This window comes from Podarcis tiliguerta (assembly GCF_965153285.1).
Source record: "Podarcis tiliguerta genome assembly, chromosome: 3".
Classification (NCBI taxonomy): Eukaryota; Metazoa; Chordata; class Lepidosauria; order Squamata; family Lacertidae; genus Podarcis; species Podarcis tiliguerta.
In genome coordinates this window covers 16,327,862-16,346,278 of record NC_139536.1, presented here as the reverse complement: position 1 = coordinate 16,346,278, position 18,417 = coordinate 16,327,862, and the positions used below count along the sequence as shown (strand labels likewise).

Here is an 18,417-nt window from a genome sequence, read left to right as displayed (position 1 = left end):
CCAGCCTTGCATATGTGCCTCTGCAGAACCTCTTCTTTTAAACATAATCATAATTATCCTGATTCTGTGAAATGTTGAGGTGATGGACAGTGAACATAATGCAAAGAAACCACCTTATTTGTCTGCTTTATTACAGCAGCAACAACAACATGTGGATTTTTGTGTACCAACAGCTTTGGGGGGGACCAGGTGTGCGCTGTGGGTAGTGAGGCAGTGTGCCATTTGGAAATCCTGTCGCACCGTCAACCAAAGTGGTTCAGACCATAAGCACCACGGGCGGAAATAATAATAAAGCATATGAATATATAAAAGCACCTTATGTGGATTCATATCATTGCTCTGTCTAAGCCAGTTCTGTCCACTCCAGTTGGTACCTCTGCCACCTTTTCCAACCGTGGTATTTAACAGCATCCCCCAGTCTCCAGGTGCTTTCAACTACAACTCCCATCACCCCCAGCCACCATGGCCAGTTGGGAGTTGTAATCTACAGGTTGGGGAAGACTGCTATCTGTGGAGCACCCAGCATCAATGGGATGGTAGTGTACGCCAGCTGCAAGTGACTAGAAAAGCCAGTTTTCCACTGACACCTCTCTCTTTTCGCATTGTTGCTCATTTTTCCAGGAGAGGACGATGACGACGATGAATGTGGGGAAGAGAAGCTGCCCTCCTGCTTTGACTATGTGATGCACTTTCTGACCGTCTTCTGGAAGGTCCTTTTTGCCTTTGTCCCCCCTACGGACTACTGGAATGGTTGGGCTTGTTTTGTTGTGTCCATCTTAATGATCGGCCTTCTGACTGCGTTCATCGGGGACTTGGCGTCCCATTTTGGCTGCACCATTGGGCTGAAGGATTCTGTGACTGCAGTCGTGTTCGTTGCATTGGGGACTTCAGTGCCAGGTAAAGAAAAAAGAAAGAACACTAAAAACGCAAATATAGTCACAATAATTTCGTGCCTTGCCAATGTTTTCCATGCCATTGTACTCTGCTGTGCGGGGCGGGGGAGATCCCAAGAGACCTGGCAACAGTCCAGGATTTTCCATCTGGACTGTGTGTCTATGCAATTTGTAACACAGATTGTAGGAGGAAGATTTAGTTAACAATTATCAACCCATTTATTTGCAAAACAATTATTTTAGAACCAAGCGGGTTATTCCAGAATATGCAACGGGCTGCTTGCAACCTTAGTCCATTTCCTTCTAAGTAGCCTTAGTTAAATTGTAAGGAGCATAAGACTTGTTCTATGAGTCATTTTGTAAAAATGCACATAGCAGTAGGTTCTGGGGAGCCAAATCGGAAGAGTAGTAAGGAGAGAATTAACCTTCCTGCTATCAATAAGACCTTCCCTTTATGCACAGAGCAGCTTGGGGCAGATTGGTTTTTGTCAGGATTGGGTGGAAGCTTAAACTACTACTCCCTGCTCCCCACAGACCCAGTTCTGATCAGGGGGCCCAAATGCTGCTGTTTGTATTTTTAAAGCTATTCATTAAACCATGCATTTAGTGTCATGAGTTGTTTGGCCCAAGTACATACAAGAGACTCCTGATGATTCAGATGACGCTCAGGTAATCAACTGCAGAGGAGAGCACTGAATGAACCTCATGTATTGTTTGCACACACTTGTACCCCAGTTTGGAGCACATGCATCAAATTTTAGGCTGCACATTAAAACCTTACACAAGAAATCAGGGGAAATAATCGGGTCAGAGAACAATTAAAGGCATTAAACAAAACAAAAAACATGTTCTTGAGCAAGAGACCTAAATATTTTCTGCCAACCAGATATTTACATATTAACCCCAGAATCTAATGGAAAAGTCCTCATAAGAATTTGAAATAATTGCTGTGTTTCGTGTTGCTTTTCTCCAAATATATATTTGATGAGTGCATAACCAAAGACAGAGATGAGGAGTGTGTGGCCCTCTAGTTGTTGCTGGGCTCCAACTCCCATCAGCTCTAGCCAGCATGGAACCCACTGCCTTGTCACACGGGGGGAAGGAGCGAGGACAAAATTTGATGCCCGCAAAGCCAGATAAGCAAGGCACCAGAGATTCTCCTATTAAAGCCCCATTTAAATGAGCGAGAGCAGCACAGTAGTGCTGCTGTCAGAACAGCTCTTATCCATCAGCCACATGTGTTGAAATCCATCACATTCAAGGGAGCTATATGCAAAATATGTTAGCTGCACGCTGAAAAAAATCCCCAGGGGCCTAAGTCTTTTACGCTGGGCACCATTCACAGCTGCAGTGGTTCTTAAGCTGTCGCCCCACATGCTAAAGAGTTAACCCACTTCCCACTTTAAATCTAGGCTGAAGAGCAGCGTGTGTCTTTCAGTATGAGCTGAAGTTTGTCTTATGCCAGGTCCAAATTCTTTGTTAATCTAACATAGAATTATCTGCATCGGCTGCTTGTTCTCTTGGGCACTGCAGGGTCTCAAGCAGAGAAGGATCTTTCGCATCCACTGTTACCTGACCCTGTTAAGGGGAGGCACCGTGGTTTGACCCTGGGGCCACCTACCTTTGAAGCATGTGATCTGCCACTAAGCTAGTCTCCCTCTCTCAAGTGTTGCTTCCGCCAGCAGCAGCAAGTGCAAGAGGCACTTCAAACAAAACAACCTTCTTCCACCCTGTGTGCAGTTCTCCATGCACTCATGCCACATATACCAGTGTGTCCTACCAGTAAAGGGCAAATTTGGAGGCTGAGTTTTAATGCAAAAAACTTTTGAAAGTCTTTTGCCATGTGGTGTCCATGAAGACATGCAGTGATCTGCAAAAAGAAAGTAAACTTGAATAATTGTTCTCAGTGCGTAGAGATTTTAAGAAACATTTGCCCATTACTGATTCCGTCTGATATGAATTACCTCTGCCCACTGAGCTGCCAGCACTGGACCAATCCGTAACGTCATATGTCAAGGAAGGAGTCCAGGATATACAGTGGACACTCGGGTTGCAAACATGATCCATGCAGGAGGCACGTTCGCAACCCACAGCATCTGTGACCCATGCATCTGCACACGCGCAGGTCGCAATCTGGCGCTTCTGGGCATGCGCAAAGCGGAATTTAGAGCTTCTACACATGTGCAGGCGCTGAAACCCAGATGTAACCGTTCCAGTACTTCCTGCTTTGGCACGGTGCACAACCCGAAATCGCACAACCCAAAGTGTCTGTAACCCGAGGTATGACTGTAGCTAATTCCCAAGCCACCTCTGTCCCTGTTCTAGTTAGCATGGCAATGGCTCTTCCCATGTAGTGTTTTTTCCCAAGCAGTGTTGAAGGACACACACTGCAGCCCTTCGCTTGCCACTAAGGCCTGCGCCTCCAAGGGCTGATGGACTCCAGTTCCCATCAGCCCCAGCCAGCTCTGGCAGGTGATCAGGAAAGATGGGAGTTGCAGCCCACCAATTTCTGGAGGCTCTCGGGTTCCTCACAAATGTAAAAAGGGGAAATACTGGATGCTAAGCTACACACACTTGCACTGTGAAGAGCATAACAATACCGACCTCCATTGCAGGGACATTTTGAGGATCACCAGGCTAATGCATGTGACCTGCTTTGAACACTTGGAAAGTGTTGTCTAAGAGGGATGGACCTGCTCTGCAAAATCTATGGGTTCTGGGGCTGTGCTAGGACAAAGAGGAGGTGACTTTGTTAGCATTTGTCTCACCCTCCAATCCATCCTAACTCCGACCTGTGGATCTGTTATATAAAGCTATATTTGCATGAGAACTGAGAGGTCATTCAGTCTGAGGGAAAGGTTTCATGGCTGGGTTGTTTTCAGGAACAGTTCTTCCAAAAATATCTCATGCCATCTATCATGTATCTCTCATATGCTGGAAGCGAGATTGTGTGTGTGTGTGTGTGTGTGTGTGTGTGTGTGTGTGTGTGTGTGTGTTTTCCCCTAGCATCCCCGAACATCCAAAGCTTTTTTCCCCACTTCAAAGCAGCTTCAGCCAACCTTTCATTTCTGAATATAACAGCCACTTTCTAGCATGTTCATACACAATTCCTGAAAACAGAGTGGCATTTAGCATCGGGGGCTGTCTTTTGCTGCGGGAACAGCTAATGAAACTCTCTTTTAATGACTATTGAAACAGAAAGCTCCCTTTTCTGTTGGTGCAACGTCGGTTCACGTTACTTTGAAAGAGCAAACTCGTTATGAAACTTGTCGCAGTCTCTAAAAATTACTTACACTTCTGTAAGCCTGTTAAGGGCTGAGGCGCTTACAGAAGGGAAGAGGGCTACTCTGCGGCGGGATGGTGACATTTAACTGCATTGCAAATGCGCAGCACAACATCAAAACCAAGTAACTTGCAATAAAAAGCTAAGCCACCCCCCACCGCCAAGCAGTCATCACTTATCCTAAGAAAATATGCAGATTATAAATGATCAGCCTGACAATAATCTTTTCTACAATGAAAATGACAGCTTAATCCTTGAACAGGCATCTATAACCATCCCCATTCTCTGTGAAGGCATACCATTAATAAATGACACTTTACTTAGACTGAATTTGCAATGTAGCCTCATTTATTAATTGCTGCTTATTTCTGTAGGGTAAATTCACATAGTAATAATGCCTGCATATTGATACAGCAATTCAAAATGTTCCAAGTCATTCAGTAAATATTAGCTCTTTAATCCTTACAACAACAACCCTAGGCAACCTCACTAGGAGAGGGTACCTGTGGCCCTCCAGGTGCTGTTGGCTACAGTTCACATCCTGTTTGGCCCCAGGCAATGCTGGCTGGGGCTGATGGGAGATGGAGTCCAATAGTTTTTGCGACATCACAGGTTCCCATCCTTGATACACTGCCATAGCAAGATTCCATCTTGGGCTTTGAGCAGAGAAGCGCCGTATCAGCATCATGGAGCGTAGCAAATTAATCAGTTTAACAAGGGACAAACATTTTAACCATTCCTTTTCTTTGTTGAATATTTATTCATTCGTTCATTTTACTTATTATCGCCCTTCGTCTAAGGATCACAGGGTGTAAATCACACTGTTCCTAATTGAAGTTAACTCTTTGTTAGCAAAAACAGAATTGGCACCGGAGTTTCAGGCCTAATGAGCACAACAACTCATCTCCAGTAGGTCTTGTCCCCATGAAGCAGTTGCTCAGATTGAAGGTTCCCCACCTCCCCACAGCTGCCTAAGTCCCCCTCCTCTCCAGGTTTTTTCCCAAGCAACCAGAGACTGCGCCTGTGTGTCACCAATCTCTCCTCCACCATCTTCATACCTCTTCTGGTTCCGGGAAACAAGAGGGTAGGGGAACTTGTTGCAGCAGGAGGGCACAGTGGCTCTTCACCAGCCTGACTCATGTCTGCCTCTTGCTTCCGTCCTCTCCCTCACCTGGTTCAGCTTCAGCATCTGATTCTGGATGTCTTTCTACCACAAACTTTCTCTGCTCCCTAAGTCCCATGACCTCTTCAGCTTCCGGCACTGCCTTTCCCCAGTCTTCTCCCTCTTCATTGTCCCACCACCAATCCCCAGGCTCATAGTCTTCTTCCCCTAAGGGTTCCTCAACTGGTTTCTCCCACCATTCCTCTGCATCCAACTAGTCCATGACCCAAGGCAGTTTACAATGTAAATATTCACTCATTCTTCCTCTGTCTGCACCGGTTTGTAATTATACCTTTACTTTTGTTTTACTGCCAGTAGAAAGGGACATTTGAAATCAACCAGAAACCTCAAATGTTGCCATGTATAATCACCCCATAGCAAGAGAGCACCTGTTCAGGGTTCTAGCTAGGCAACCAGGCACCTGCTCCTCCAGGGCACTCTGGGAGGTGTGGGGTTCTGAGCTACCATGCATAGGACTGCACTGTAAGTTGCAAGCACAGCACCAGTTGCATTGATGGCACCTAGTTTTTGGAAAAACAAACTTATAGGCATCTCATCATGTTGAAACAGCCGTGCTGATCTTGGAGTGGAACACATTAATAAGCCAAGTAATTGAACTATCCCTATGAGTCATTCAAGTGCAACAGCAAAGTGAATATAATATATTATCAAGTTCCCGTTTGAGAGACTGGATTCCTTAGCAGATTGCAATAACATTTTATGACATAATTTAATTCCACTGACCTCAATGAATAATGAGGTGGTGCTTAAATCATGTGTAAATAATGTTTATTACCATTTTTTTAAAACAAAAAAACCCCGTGATTTTTAAAATATATTGAATATCCCATTAAATGATATAAAGAAGAGCGTAGCAGCAGCAACTGGCTACATAAAGTACATTATCCCATACTTGGGGCTGGAGCGGTGAAAGAATAACGCCAGGATTTGGAAATATATGCTTCAACGTATCTCCTTACTCACTGGGGCAAGGTGCCAACAGAGTGGCTAAATTCTACAGCAGATTTCTCTGGCAGATGCTTTGTCCTTTAAATTTTAAATAAATTTTCTTTTTCATCAGCTTTGCAACTCTACAATCTTGCAGAAATGTTTATTACAGTTGGATCTATCCACAACACACAACTCCACTCCCCCATCCCATCACTTTCGTTAAACACTTGTCCTGTTCCGTCACTCTGAATGTGCAGAGATCTTTTTGTACCTGTGCGCATGCAGCTTAAAAATAAATAAATCACAAGAAATAGGCGAAAGAGCCATTTACTGGGCTCTATCCAGCATGCTTCAGTATGGGCGAAATAGTGGTTTGTGCTTACAACATCCATATCCATTTTGATCTGGATTTGTTTTTGTTTTTAAAAATTTAATACAGAAGTCCTGCACAAGACTTGATATGTCAAGTCTTTCTCAAGTCTTTGACTTGATATGTCAAGTCAAGACATTCTCTGTTTATGTACTGCAGTGACAATCTCCAAGGTAATCCCCGACACATGTTGAGATCCTGAAAGAACTTGGTTGTTGACATTCCAACAGCATGCGGCAATTGGTGGAAATAGGTGTACAACATTTGGGTTGCCAGAAACAAAGGGTAGACCTAGCTAATGTTAGACCTACTCAAGAGCTGACCCACTGAAATTGATGGTCATGGCTAACGTAGGTGCATTAATTTCAAGGGGTCTGCTTTGAGTAGAATTTAAGATACAGCCCCAAATGGCTAGGTTGCACTCAGGCGAGGAGCAAATAAAAGTAGGAATGTGGTGATGGAGACCCAAATATCACCACATGCATAACAACCCGCTCAACACAAAAAAAATGTGCTAATGAACCTTCACACTAGCTGTGTTAGGGGGCTTCCAAATCTGCCCTTTACTGCATAATCACCTTATTCTTTTCAATTTTTTCAAGGCCTCAGTTGGTTAGAGTGTGGTGGTTATAACTCCAAGATTGTAGGTTCAGTCCCTGTATGGGACAGCTGCATATTCCTGCATTGCAGGGGGTTGGACTAGATGACCCTCAAGATCCCTTCAAAATCTACAATTCTATGATTCTAATTCTATGGTGTAGTTCAGCATTTGCTGGTATCTCAGGATCCCCCCCCCCAACATTTCATGGTAGACAGTAAAACTACATTGAACCACTTTATCATACCCTACCACAAAAAAAACACAACTTGTGAGGGAGAGGCTGAAAAAAGACTGAGAGACCTTCAGTTGTCTGGAGAATAAGACCAACTGATACTACTACAATAATTATTTATGACTTATACCCCACCCATCTGATGGACTTACTGCAGTCACTCTGAGCAGCTTCCAACATAATATAAAAACACATGGAGACATCAAACATTAAAAAAATTCTGCTATCCCAATTTCATGGCAATCTGCCTAGGTAATGACCAACATCTGCTTTGATGCTCCCATTAGAAGTACACTTACCGATTTTCCACGTTAAAATGAAATCTGGATTAAATATTTTTTAAAAGGTACAGGGTGGCATTTTGAAGACATCATATGGATTTTGATGACATCATATGGCATTATATGGATAATGCAAGGGGGGGAGGTGTGTGTCTAGAAGCACCCTAAATGAGCCACAGCTGCACAACATCAGTTTTCAATGACTATCAGACACAACATTCTAAAATCACAACATTCTAAAATCATTTCAATATAAAATCAGTTCAAAACAAATTAATGGCAACCATTGGGCTAGAGTTCTGTGAGGATTGCCAAAGGAGGGGGTCAGGCTGAGCCCTGGCCAAAGGCCTGGTGGAACAGCTCTGTCTTGCAGGCCCTGCAGAAAGATCCCGCAGGGCCCTAGTCTCTTGTGACAGAGCGTTCCACCAGATTGGAGCCACAGCCAAAAAAGCCCTGGCTCTGGTTGAGGCCAGCCTAACCTCCCTGTGGCCCAGGACCTCCAAGATGTTTTTGTTTGAAGACCGTAAGGTCCTCCGTGGGACATACCAGGAGAGGCAGTCCCATAGGTACGAGGGTCCTAGGCCGTAAATCCCAGGTGTATAGGAATGTAGGCTCAATCTTGTGTTTTTTGCAGGTGAATGAATGATCCATAAAATCACCCTCTCTTGTATCTGAAAAATAGCCCCTGGGCAGTGGCCCTGACTCTGTGATGGAGTGTCTATCAGAAACTCCTGTGGCTGCCACATTAATAGCCACAGAGGAGCCGAGTAATTCTGACATCAATTATGAAGCATAATTATTAAGTTGTTGGGGTGCTGCTGAGACAAAAGTGTGGCGAGATTGCCTTTTTCCTTTCCTACAGCAATTATAGAAATTTCCAGTGTGCTATTTTTATGGGTAAAAGCAGCTTTTGAATTTCACTGTAAATTAACTTTCTTGCTATATTTATTTGGCCTTTTCTTTCCCTGGGAAAGAAGAGCTTAGCTGCCAGCTGGGATTTCATAATTCTGCTTTCAAAACTCCATGGGAAGAACATGTTTCTAAAACTTCTTGTGCTGGCGGGGAGCAGTTTGGGGGCAGGGGGGGAGAAGGAACGAAATTTTAAACAACCACTATTTTTTTCCTGAGCTATTCTTTATCTCCCTTTTACCCAGGTTGACCTGGGAGTGCTTAAATGTATTAAGTAATCACTTTGTTCAACAGTTTGCTGCATTGTCTTTGATCACCCCCAAACTTTCCAAAAAATATTGGCTTATGCATTTTGGGTGGGTTTTAAATGACACTTTTCCTCCTCTAATGAAATGGATATTTATTTGTTGTTGGAGTACCACAAAGTCAACAGATGGCTGGAAAGATAAAATATTGGGATAGGTGGGAAATAACCAACACTGGTTTAAAGTGCAGAGAAGGCGACTCAGTGTAGACTTAGCAGGAGTAGTAGTAATTAAAGGCAACTCAAAGCAATGTAATTCTGTGCCCCTCTAAACTATGGTTTGCAAAGTAGCAGCCAGCCTCAGGAAAGAGTGTTTCCTTTGCCTTCCTCTTCTCCCCCACTTTGTAGAGTAACATCCGCTCTTCCTACGCAGGTGTTAATATGGCTTCAGGTTACATGTGAGCTGGTGTGATGTAGTGTCTAAGGACGGAGCTATGAATAAGAAAGTAGCTGGTTGATTTAAATCTCTTCCCCGCCATGAGAGCTCAGGCTTTCTCTCAGGATCAACCTATTCATCTGCAATAGAGAGGATAATGAGACTGACTTACAAGGTCGTTGGTAAAGACTGCAACCCAGTAATGATGCAAAATGCTATACAGGCAACTCCCCGTTTATGCAGGGGGTTATATTCCAGGGCCCCACACGCATAAGTAAAATCACGTAAAGTAGGGAGCACTCCTTAAGCTCTTCTTTTTACCTGCTCTCCATGCTCTTTTTCTTTTATACAATACATTTGCTTCCAGATTTCCAGAAAGGGCAGGGAACAGTGCGTCCAAACCCTCTGCAATACAGCTTCCTCCTGCCCAACAGCTATTGAGCAGGGTAGCGCAGCAGCAGTGAGCGCTCCCACATGCCATTTTGGAACCCATAAGGGTGGGTTTTTTAGAAAAAAGCTTTAAAAACCTTTATTTGTGGACTTTTGGCTCACTAACATCCTCTTCCGGCTCTGGGGTTTGAATTGAATTATTTATTTATAAAGTGGCATGCACATGTGCTAGAAACCATGGCTTGGAATTGATTTTGGAATCACGGCCACATGGGAATTTCGTTGTTTTAACCATGGTTATCAAGATGTTCCCCAAGGCTAGCAACCGGTTTGTAAAGCATCATTTGCAGGGTGCTATCCTTACCAGGCGCAGAGTAGAATCGATTGTTAGAAAAAGTGAGTGCCTGTACCATGGGTCACACCTCGCAACCTTTGAAAGGGAAACTTGCGTGGAATAAATCTGTAAACTGAAGGTGCTGTTTATCCTTTTCATCTGCTCTCCATCGCCTTTCCTCCGGCTATTATAAGAGAAGTGAGAAGCAAGAGTGAAGTTCACTTAAATACTGTATTTTTTGCTCTATAAGACTCACTTTTTCCCTCCTAAAAAGTAAGTGGAAATGTGTGTGCGTCCTATGGGGCAAATGCAGGCTGCGCAGCTATCCCAGAAGCCAGAACAGCAAGAGGGATTGCTGCTTTCACTGCGCAGCGATCCCTCTTGCTGTTCTGGCTTCTGGGAGTCAGAATATTTTTTTCCTTGTTTTCCTCCTCCAAAAACTAGGTGCGTCTTATGGTCTGGTGCGTCTTATAGAGCGAAAAATACGGTATCTGCATATTGGTGCTTGCTTAAAACCAAACCCTCTCATAGACTCCTGTGGCTTTTGAAAGGCAAATCATCTTTGGATGGACCTAGAAGATGAGAGAGAACATGCAAATAAGAATGTATTCAAACCTTCAAGCGGCTTTCTGCGACTTATTCTCATGGGAAGCTACCACAAAATGGGCTGTGCATGTTCCATTTTCAGATAAGACCCCCTTTATGCCTGAATGTGGCTACTTTAGGCTTGCAGTCTGAGGTTCTTGCTCTGAGATGATCTCAGTTTTTCAACTGAGACTGGGTGCTTAGCAACTAAGCTTTCCTGCAGGTTGACTTTGGTTTCATGTTTAAATTGATGGCTGAGTTAAGCTGGTATGTGAATTAACCATGGGCATGCTGGAGGGCAAAGGAAATATGCATGCAATAAGACTGCTGGCACATTTGCAAAGCTAAGCAGGGTACAGACGATTTCAAATTGGATGGGGGACAGCGTCTTGAGATTCCTCCGTTGCAGGGTGTTGGACTAGATGGGCCTCCAACTCTACAGTTCTATCATTCGATGTGTATATGTTGTTAGTGAATTAACCCTGTACTTGCTATAAAGGTGGTTGGGAAATTAAACAGCAAAGTAGAGGAGGCTGTACTCTGTGAAAATGAGGAGGAATAAATCTGAGAGTCTACCCCGGAAGCCTATCGGTGTATATTTATGTGACAAGGCAAGTTGCAAAGACTGGTTCACACTGCAAATGATGTTGCATTGCTAAGCAAGTTGCCTTCCGCTTTGCCCTAATATGCCGCCACCAAGCCCCTTGGGGTGGCAAACAGGTGCAAGATTAACAACGGTGTTTCTTTTCACTCCGCAGACACGTTTGCCAGCAAGGTGGCAGCCACGCAGGATCAATACGCAGACGCTTCCATAGGCAACGTCACCGGGAGCAACGCAGTGAATGTTTTCCTGGGGATTGGTGTCGCCTGGTCCATCGCTGCCATCTACCACGCAGCCAACGGCAGGGCATTTGAAGTCCAACCAGGCACCCTGGCTTTCTCCGTCACCCTCTTCACTATATTTGCTTTTATCAGTGTTGGCGTGCTCCTCTACCGGCGGAGACCGGAGATTGGAGGTGAGCTGGGCGGGCCACGGACTGCCAAGATTCTGACCTCAAGCCTCTTTGTGCTCCTCTGGCTCTTGTACATATTATTCTCATCTCTGGAAGCCTACTGCCACATACAGGGCTTCTAAAAGAACTATTGGAGAGAGCATCTATATGTATCTATATATACAGAGAGAGAGAAAAAGAGAGAGATAGGTATATAGATATAGATCTAATATTATTGAACTGAGGAAGAAAAGACATTTTGCCATGTTCACTTATCTACTGATGGAATGTAGCTTTGCGGTAGGAGTTTGGAACCTGCAGGACTCTCCACCAGGGGCAGCGTGATAGAAACGGAGGCACAGATGCAGGGCCATCTTTGCAACTCAACCTACAAGATCACGATGGAGTTACTTTCTATTTCCCCCTTCTCCTCCCCTAGATGAGGATTGATCCGATTGCAGTTGGGGGGGAGGGCCTTGATTGGAATGGCGAAAGGCCAGGTTCAGCTATATCGTATTGAGTGGATGACTTTCCAAGGGGAGTTCTTGACTTTCTTACCGATATCTTTGTTGCCTTCTTCATAACTCAAGAATGAGCCGAATCATCGCCCTCAAAGAAAACATGTGAGTGTGGAGTGACATACACGGTCCGGGGGCTTTCTAGCCTCCATGCTGTTTTGGGGTGTGGTTGGTTGTTGTTGTTTTTTTTGTATTCTTCCCCCTTTGCTGTCCAGCTATTAAGAGTACCTTACGTTGAAAACAACCACACAAATCCCTTTTCTGTATTTATGATTGGTGCATCCAGTCCCCCTTTAAAAGAAAAACCATCTTCTTAGACAGCCTTTGACCAGCACTCCATTTGCTCCGAAACTGTGGGATTTACAGACACATGCCCAAAGCCCTAATGTCCAACTCCTGCTTCGCTTTTTTGTTCTCGCTCTGACGTGCCTCGTCAGATTTGTTTCACTTACCTCCTGTGCCCTTGCCCACCCTGCTGCCACTCTTCGCTGCTCTGCTCCTTCTCATGCTCCTCTTTGGGAATGCTTTCATGGTACTTGCTGTAACACTTTGCATGAAAGAAGCAAACCATAATCTGTAATATAGCATTGAATAGCGGTGATAGTCTGCTCAGCGATGCCGATTGAACACTGAAGATGCAAGTATGTGGTCTTTTTTCTCTCTCTCTTTCTTTCCACACTTTTCCTTTCCTTTTTAACAAACAGGACGAGAGGCAGGAAGTAGCTGGCAGTCCTTTGCTCTGCATAAGTGTCCTAAGAAGCAATAACCAAGAGATGTGTGGAAATGCGTGTGTTTTAAAAGGGAAAATTTGCGCAGAGTCTTAGGCCATTCTAGAAAGGGATCTTACCTGCCAGCCAAGCTTAGGATGAACTTGAACATAGGAACCTGCTTATACTGAGTCAGGCCAATGGCCCATCTAGCACAGTACTGTCTACTCTGACTGGCAGAGGCATCTTCCAGCTACCTACCATTTTTAACTCAAGAGTCCATGGATCGAACCTGGGACTTTCGGCATACAAAGCATAGGCTCTACCACTGAGTTACAGATGTGTAGAACCTGCTTTGCATCTAGTCTGTATGAACTAAGTGGGTCTTAGCATTGCTCACGCTAAGTATGAGTAGCCATATCGAGCCCTAAATAAGCAGAATACCCTTGAGCTTTTCTTCAAGTGTCAGTTTCCCCTCCCCAATATATTCATGCTGTGTTTGTTTCTGTCTTTAAGTACCTGATGTGCCAACCCTTTGGCACCTTTGGCTTCAGCACTTTGAAAACCTGTACCCTGGTCCAGTCTTCATGAAGGGCACCTTGCAGACACAGTCAGATTTAGTCCCCTCCAATGGATGTTAAACATTCCACTACCCACCAATCTTCATTGTCCTAGCTAGGAAAAGTGGCAAATCTTGCACTGTCCAGCAGCGGATGCTTTTTGTCCCTGGGAGCTAGAAGTTGGACTCCTGCTATTTATTAGTTATTCATTGTGAGCTATAGACTCAGTCCTTGTACAATTGCACAGAGAGGTACTGAAACATCTTTTGCTTTGGAAATGCCATCATCCAGCGCTCAGGTACAGAGGATGCTTGCTTTGTTGCTGGGTTGTTTGTTTTTTCCATCTCTCCCCGTCCACCTTTCTTCCCCCACACCTTTCTCATTTATCAGATCCCCACCCTGTCTCCAAGCTCTGGTGCTCATGGAAGGAACAAGCCATTTAGAAAAGGATCAGAACAAGGGAAGTCAGCCAGTCTTAAGATACCACCAGGGTAGCATGGAAGGACCCTTCAAGGCATGGCTAGAGGGAACCAAAACCCTGTGGTGATTGTAGGAAAGGATCAGGTCTACACATCGGGAGATCCAAAAATAGAAGTGAAGGGGGCTCCTCAGCAGTCATGGGCCACTGTTGCTTGCTCTGTAGATGGAGAAAATGCAGGAGTCTTGAGGAGAGAGAATTCTGACTGTGGCAGCTTGGAACTACTTGAGTGGAGACGAAAATGGGTACCCAGGGCTGAGTGAGGGGAGCTGTTCAAGCAAGCAGGATGAGGGGAGCTGTTCAAGGAAGCATCTGAATTGACACAGCAGGAAAAGAGGAGATTAGGGAGACAGACCCTGCTGAAATAAATCAGCTCTCCCACCATAATAGAACAACAAGGTCCACTTGTTGGAGATGTGCAGGAGCTCATCACCAATGCTTCCTTCCTCTTAAGCAAAGTCTATTTACAGGGGAACAGAAACACGGTCAATCGTTTTGGCCGACAAGTGCACACAGTGTGTGCACCTTCCCTGGCCACATTAAAGCTAGTGGGTGTGCACTTCTGGAATTAAAAAAAAAAAGACCAATGCAAACACTTCCTTAAGTGCAGTCCTGCATCTCAGTTGGGTGAGCAGTTGTTGGTCTACCTAGCTCAGTTCTGTCTACTCCCAGTGGCAGTGTTTCTCTGGGGTCTTGCATCAGACATGCCAGAGGCTGCAACCGGGACCTTATGTGCAAAGCGTAACAGCTGTGGCTCTGCAGTGTGTGCGTGGCCTTATGATTTGAGTGATGTTGCTTGGGGACAAAAGGAAGGTGGTGGAATTTGCAAGCCATGCCCCCAAACCCAAGCCCTAGTCCTTCTTCCGTTAGTACATCTAATGGCAGTATCAGGGAGCGTCCTTAGAGCCACATTATTTCCTCAATAGATTGACCCAGACAACTGCTCTTCTCTCACACCGTGACACATGGAGTGATTCCCCCGCCCCCCACGCAAAATATAATCACATGCCAGGAGCAAAATGGTTGGGTCTATCCATTCTAAGAAGCAGGAGGGGGCAGATAGCAATAGACCGCCTCCATCTTGTAAAACAACAGGAAACAGGAAGCTGTGTCCATGCACCTCAGCTGGACCAGAACATCAACTGCTATAGGATCATTTGTTAAACGTCAGAGGAAAATCTAATTGTATCATTAACCCTATAATGACTGAATGGAGGATGTTGCAGGGGGAGGTGGGTTCTCTCTTTGTATTAGCAGATTTCTTACTAGACTATAGCCTCCAGATTCATTCAAATCCGTGGTATTTTTGCCAATGTAATGAATGAGAGTTGTGGAACGGCCCAGAGCCATGCTCAAGAGTTCCCTTTTAAGTGGGGTTCATTTTAAGTGGGGAGGGGGGGAGAAAGGCAAGCTTTACATGCACATTTTGTTGTCCGTTGAAATGAAGGAGAAGCCCTGTGCACACAAAACACTTCCCTGCGCCTATCCTTCATTATTTGTGATTGCGGAAATAAACCACTGCTGGTCAAATCCTTAGTAGTTTCTTCTGGGCCAGCTGAAGTCTTGTGAATGAACTTTCCATCCGCATCACATGGTAAAAGGGACAGAGGTTAGCCTAGGCTTTTGCCCAGTCTGTGAAATGCTTGAGTTGTCCTGTTGTGAGTTTTTCTTTTTAAAATGGAGTGAATAATATTTCCCTCCCCACCCCCGCACCCCGTAAAAAAAAAATTCTTCACTTTTGAGGATTTATTTTTCCTGTTTGGTTTCATTTGATTTGTTTGTTGGGGTGGGTGGGGGAGGGGAGAAAATTAAGCAACGATTGGGGTTGTTCAGGGATTATAATAATAATAATAATTAATATTATTATGGCTGTGTTTGTGTAAAATTATTTCATTTCATCTTGTTTGTTTGTTTTCCTTCATTTTTATTTGCGTGTATTGTGCACAGTAACGGAGAGGCAGTGAGTACACTGATTGTGATCAATGGTACACTGAGGCACAGAAAAAAAATAAAATTTATAATTGGTTCTGATTTGAACATTAGTACTGCTGCATTTTCCCTGTGCGTCTCATTTCTTCTTCCATTGACACCTCTCATTCATGTGTTTGTGTGTGTTTTTATTGTTATTTGATATGTTCCTCCATGCTCTTAAGTCCTTAGTGGGCTCCTGCAAAGCCTGGGTTTTAGATGCAAGATATCCATTCAGAAAGACAGTATCCATGTCCCCCCCCCCCCCCCGAGGCAGGTACAAAACATGATCAGAGAAATAGCCATATTGTTGTCCATTTCCCCACAATTCACACACTGTTGTTCTATTCAGTACCCACACACACACATTACAACTGTTGTACAACTGTACAACTGGCCACAAGCAGAGCTGAAGTCAGAAGATACAAGGCAAAACCAGGCGCTGGTGCTAAGGCAACATCCTCACACATCCCAAAGTCAAGTTGCTCACTCAGAGAGTCATACCCCAAAGCTGGAGCTTTCTAGCGCCTGGCGGGAATGGACTGGCTCTTGGCATCAGCTGGCAATTATCAGGCAGGCTGGTGGTCGAGCCTTGGTGGTGGCTTTGAGCCACAGAGCTCCGTCTGCTGGAATTGCAGTGGAACCCAAACCCTGGGGGCAGAGGGACTAAGGCTCCAGCGCCTGACTGCTGGAAGTCCTGCCTCTAGACCAACATCGCTCTGGCACCTTCTAGGATATGCCTCTCCATCCTCCTTATGATTGAAGCCTGATGTTCCATTACACTGGATTTTGATGCCAATGGGGGTTCCCATTCCCATCTGAGGCCACTTATTGCTGCACCCAGCTGGGACAGGATTGGGGCTGAAACACTACTTAATAATTGCACACTCGTGCAAGCGATGTGTTGAACCCTATACAGTGTTCTTGTTCCAAAGTAGGGCGTACAAGACGTAGACAGTGTCCACTGGCACAATGGGAATAAAAAGTGGAACAATTTTAATTTTCTTTTCTTTTTCTTACTTTGTAGCTGTCACAGCCTCAGAGTATAAAGGTTTTTTAATAATAAAAAAGTGGATATTGTTCGGCTCATGGCTGAGAAACCAGCAGATACCTTTGGTGCCAACATCCAAGGGGCTTATGTAATGATGGATTCACACATCCCCATTTCCTCCAGTGGGATTACTGCATTTCTCACCTCCATGGTTTGCTTGTCTGAAACGGCCATTTGCTTTTCCCCGGGATAAGACTTTTCAAAGCAGGCAGGAAATGGCTATCCGTGGAAGGAAGGTTCACGTGTGATTAATCACCACTTGAACAGGTTCTTCCACTGCAGCCATTCCTGGAAACCTCCTAAGCTTTAGCAGTCTGACATTTGCCTGTTAAAATGAATGGGAATCTTACCACCACCAAACTTTAGATGTTGTGGAGGCAAACCTGCAGCACCTCTGTGCCGCCAGTAGAAAAAGCACTGAGTTCTGAGACAGCAGAACAGGTTCCCTCAGAAGACTCTCCTTCCCCTTCCTTGGAGGTGTTTAAGCAGAGGGTGCATGGCCATTTGCCACGGATGCTTTAGGCGAGATTCCTGCATTGCAAGGGGGTTGGACTAGATGATCCTTGGACTAGTTGTCCCTTCCAGCTCTAGCATTCTAGGATTCCTGGACTGGGAAATGGGGGCCACTGGTGTAGCTATGAGATAGTCAGGTCTGCATTGCTGTGTGCCTCTCCTGTAACATCACATCATCTGCTGCCCGACTGAGAATTCATAGGGCAGAATACAGCGTCGCACAAGCAGAAGTCCACTTGCAGAATTGAACTTCCCTCTTGCAGGCACCCCAAAGTTCTCCAGAGGTTTCCCCAGCCCTCTGGGGCAGATTTTAAAGGTGCCCAAGGGACCATGGAGGAAGTGGAGGAAAGGAAGGTATTCACGTCATCACCGTCTGTTCCACTTGTACACAGACAGCATTGGATACAACTCATAATACTTAATTCAGTCTCAGCAACAAGAATAGCAATGATTTTTCTATTTATCATTTATGCATCTTTGTTTTAAAACGTCAGTGGTGCTTTGCAACCATGTAATGCATCTCATGCTGGGCGAAACACACAACATTTGATGCCTCAGGAGAGGGAGGAGAGAGAGAGAGAGAGTCCATCTGACAGTAAAAATATAATAATAGTTGCTGTGCTGTAATGATACTCCAAAATCTGCTGCCTGGATCATACCAAATCACTTCGTACATCTAGCCTTGACTTTGTGGAGTCACTGGTATTCCCATTTTACAGATGGGAAACTGAGATTGGCAAAGGCCTGGTTGAGCTGCTAGTGCTAGTTATTTCACCCTAGCCAGATCCCACATCTCATCTACAATATTTGATTTTAAGGATGCAGATGGAGCGTGCAGATCATGTGGGAAAGTAACCACACCAGTAAACTTTCCCCACACAATTCCATCCATGAAATATCTTCTTCAAAGTGTTTGAACGTGACAACCTTACAAATTAGGCGGTAATCTTTCACACAAA

General features: G+C 44.8%; 1 protein-coding gene across 12 annotated transcripts in view; it reads left to right on the top strand.

Annotated features, from left to right (window-relative positions):
• SLC8A1 (solute carrier family 8 member A1) overlaps positions 1-15,963 on the top strand; it is a 304,433-nt gene extending 288,470 nt beyond the window's left edge. For all 12 annotated transcript variants that reach the window (XM_083432982.1, XM_083432980.1, XM_083432975.1 and 9 more), the window contains 2 exons: positions 622-897; positions 11,430-15,963. In XM_083432982.1, coding sequence (XP_083289108.1) covers positions 622-897; positions 11,430-11,806 — 653 coding nt within the window. In that variant the 3' untranslated portion in view covers positions 11,807-15,963. The remainder of the gene's footprint in view (positions 1-621; positions 898-11,429) is intronic.
• Positions 15,964-18,417: the final 2,454 nt, after the last annotated feature.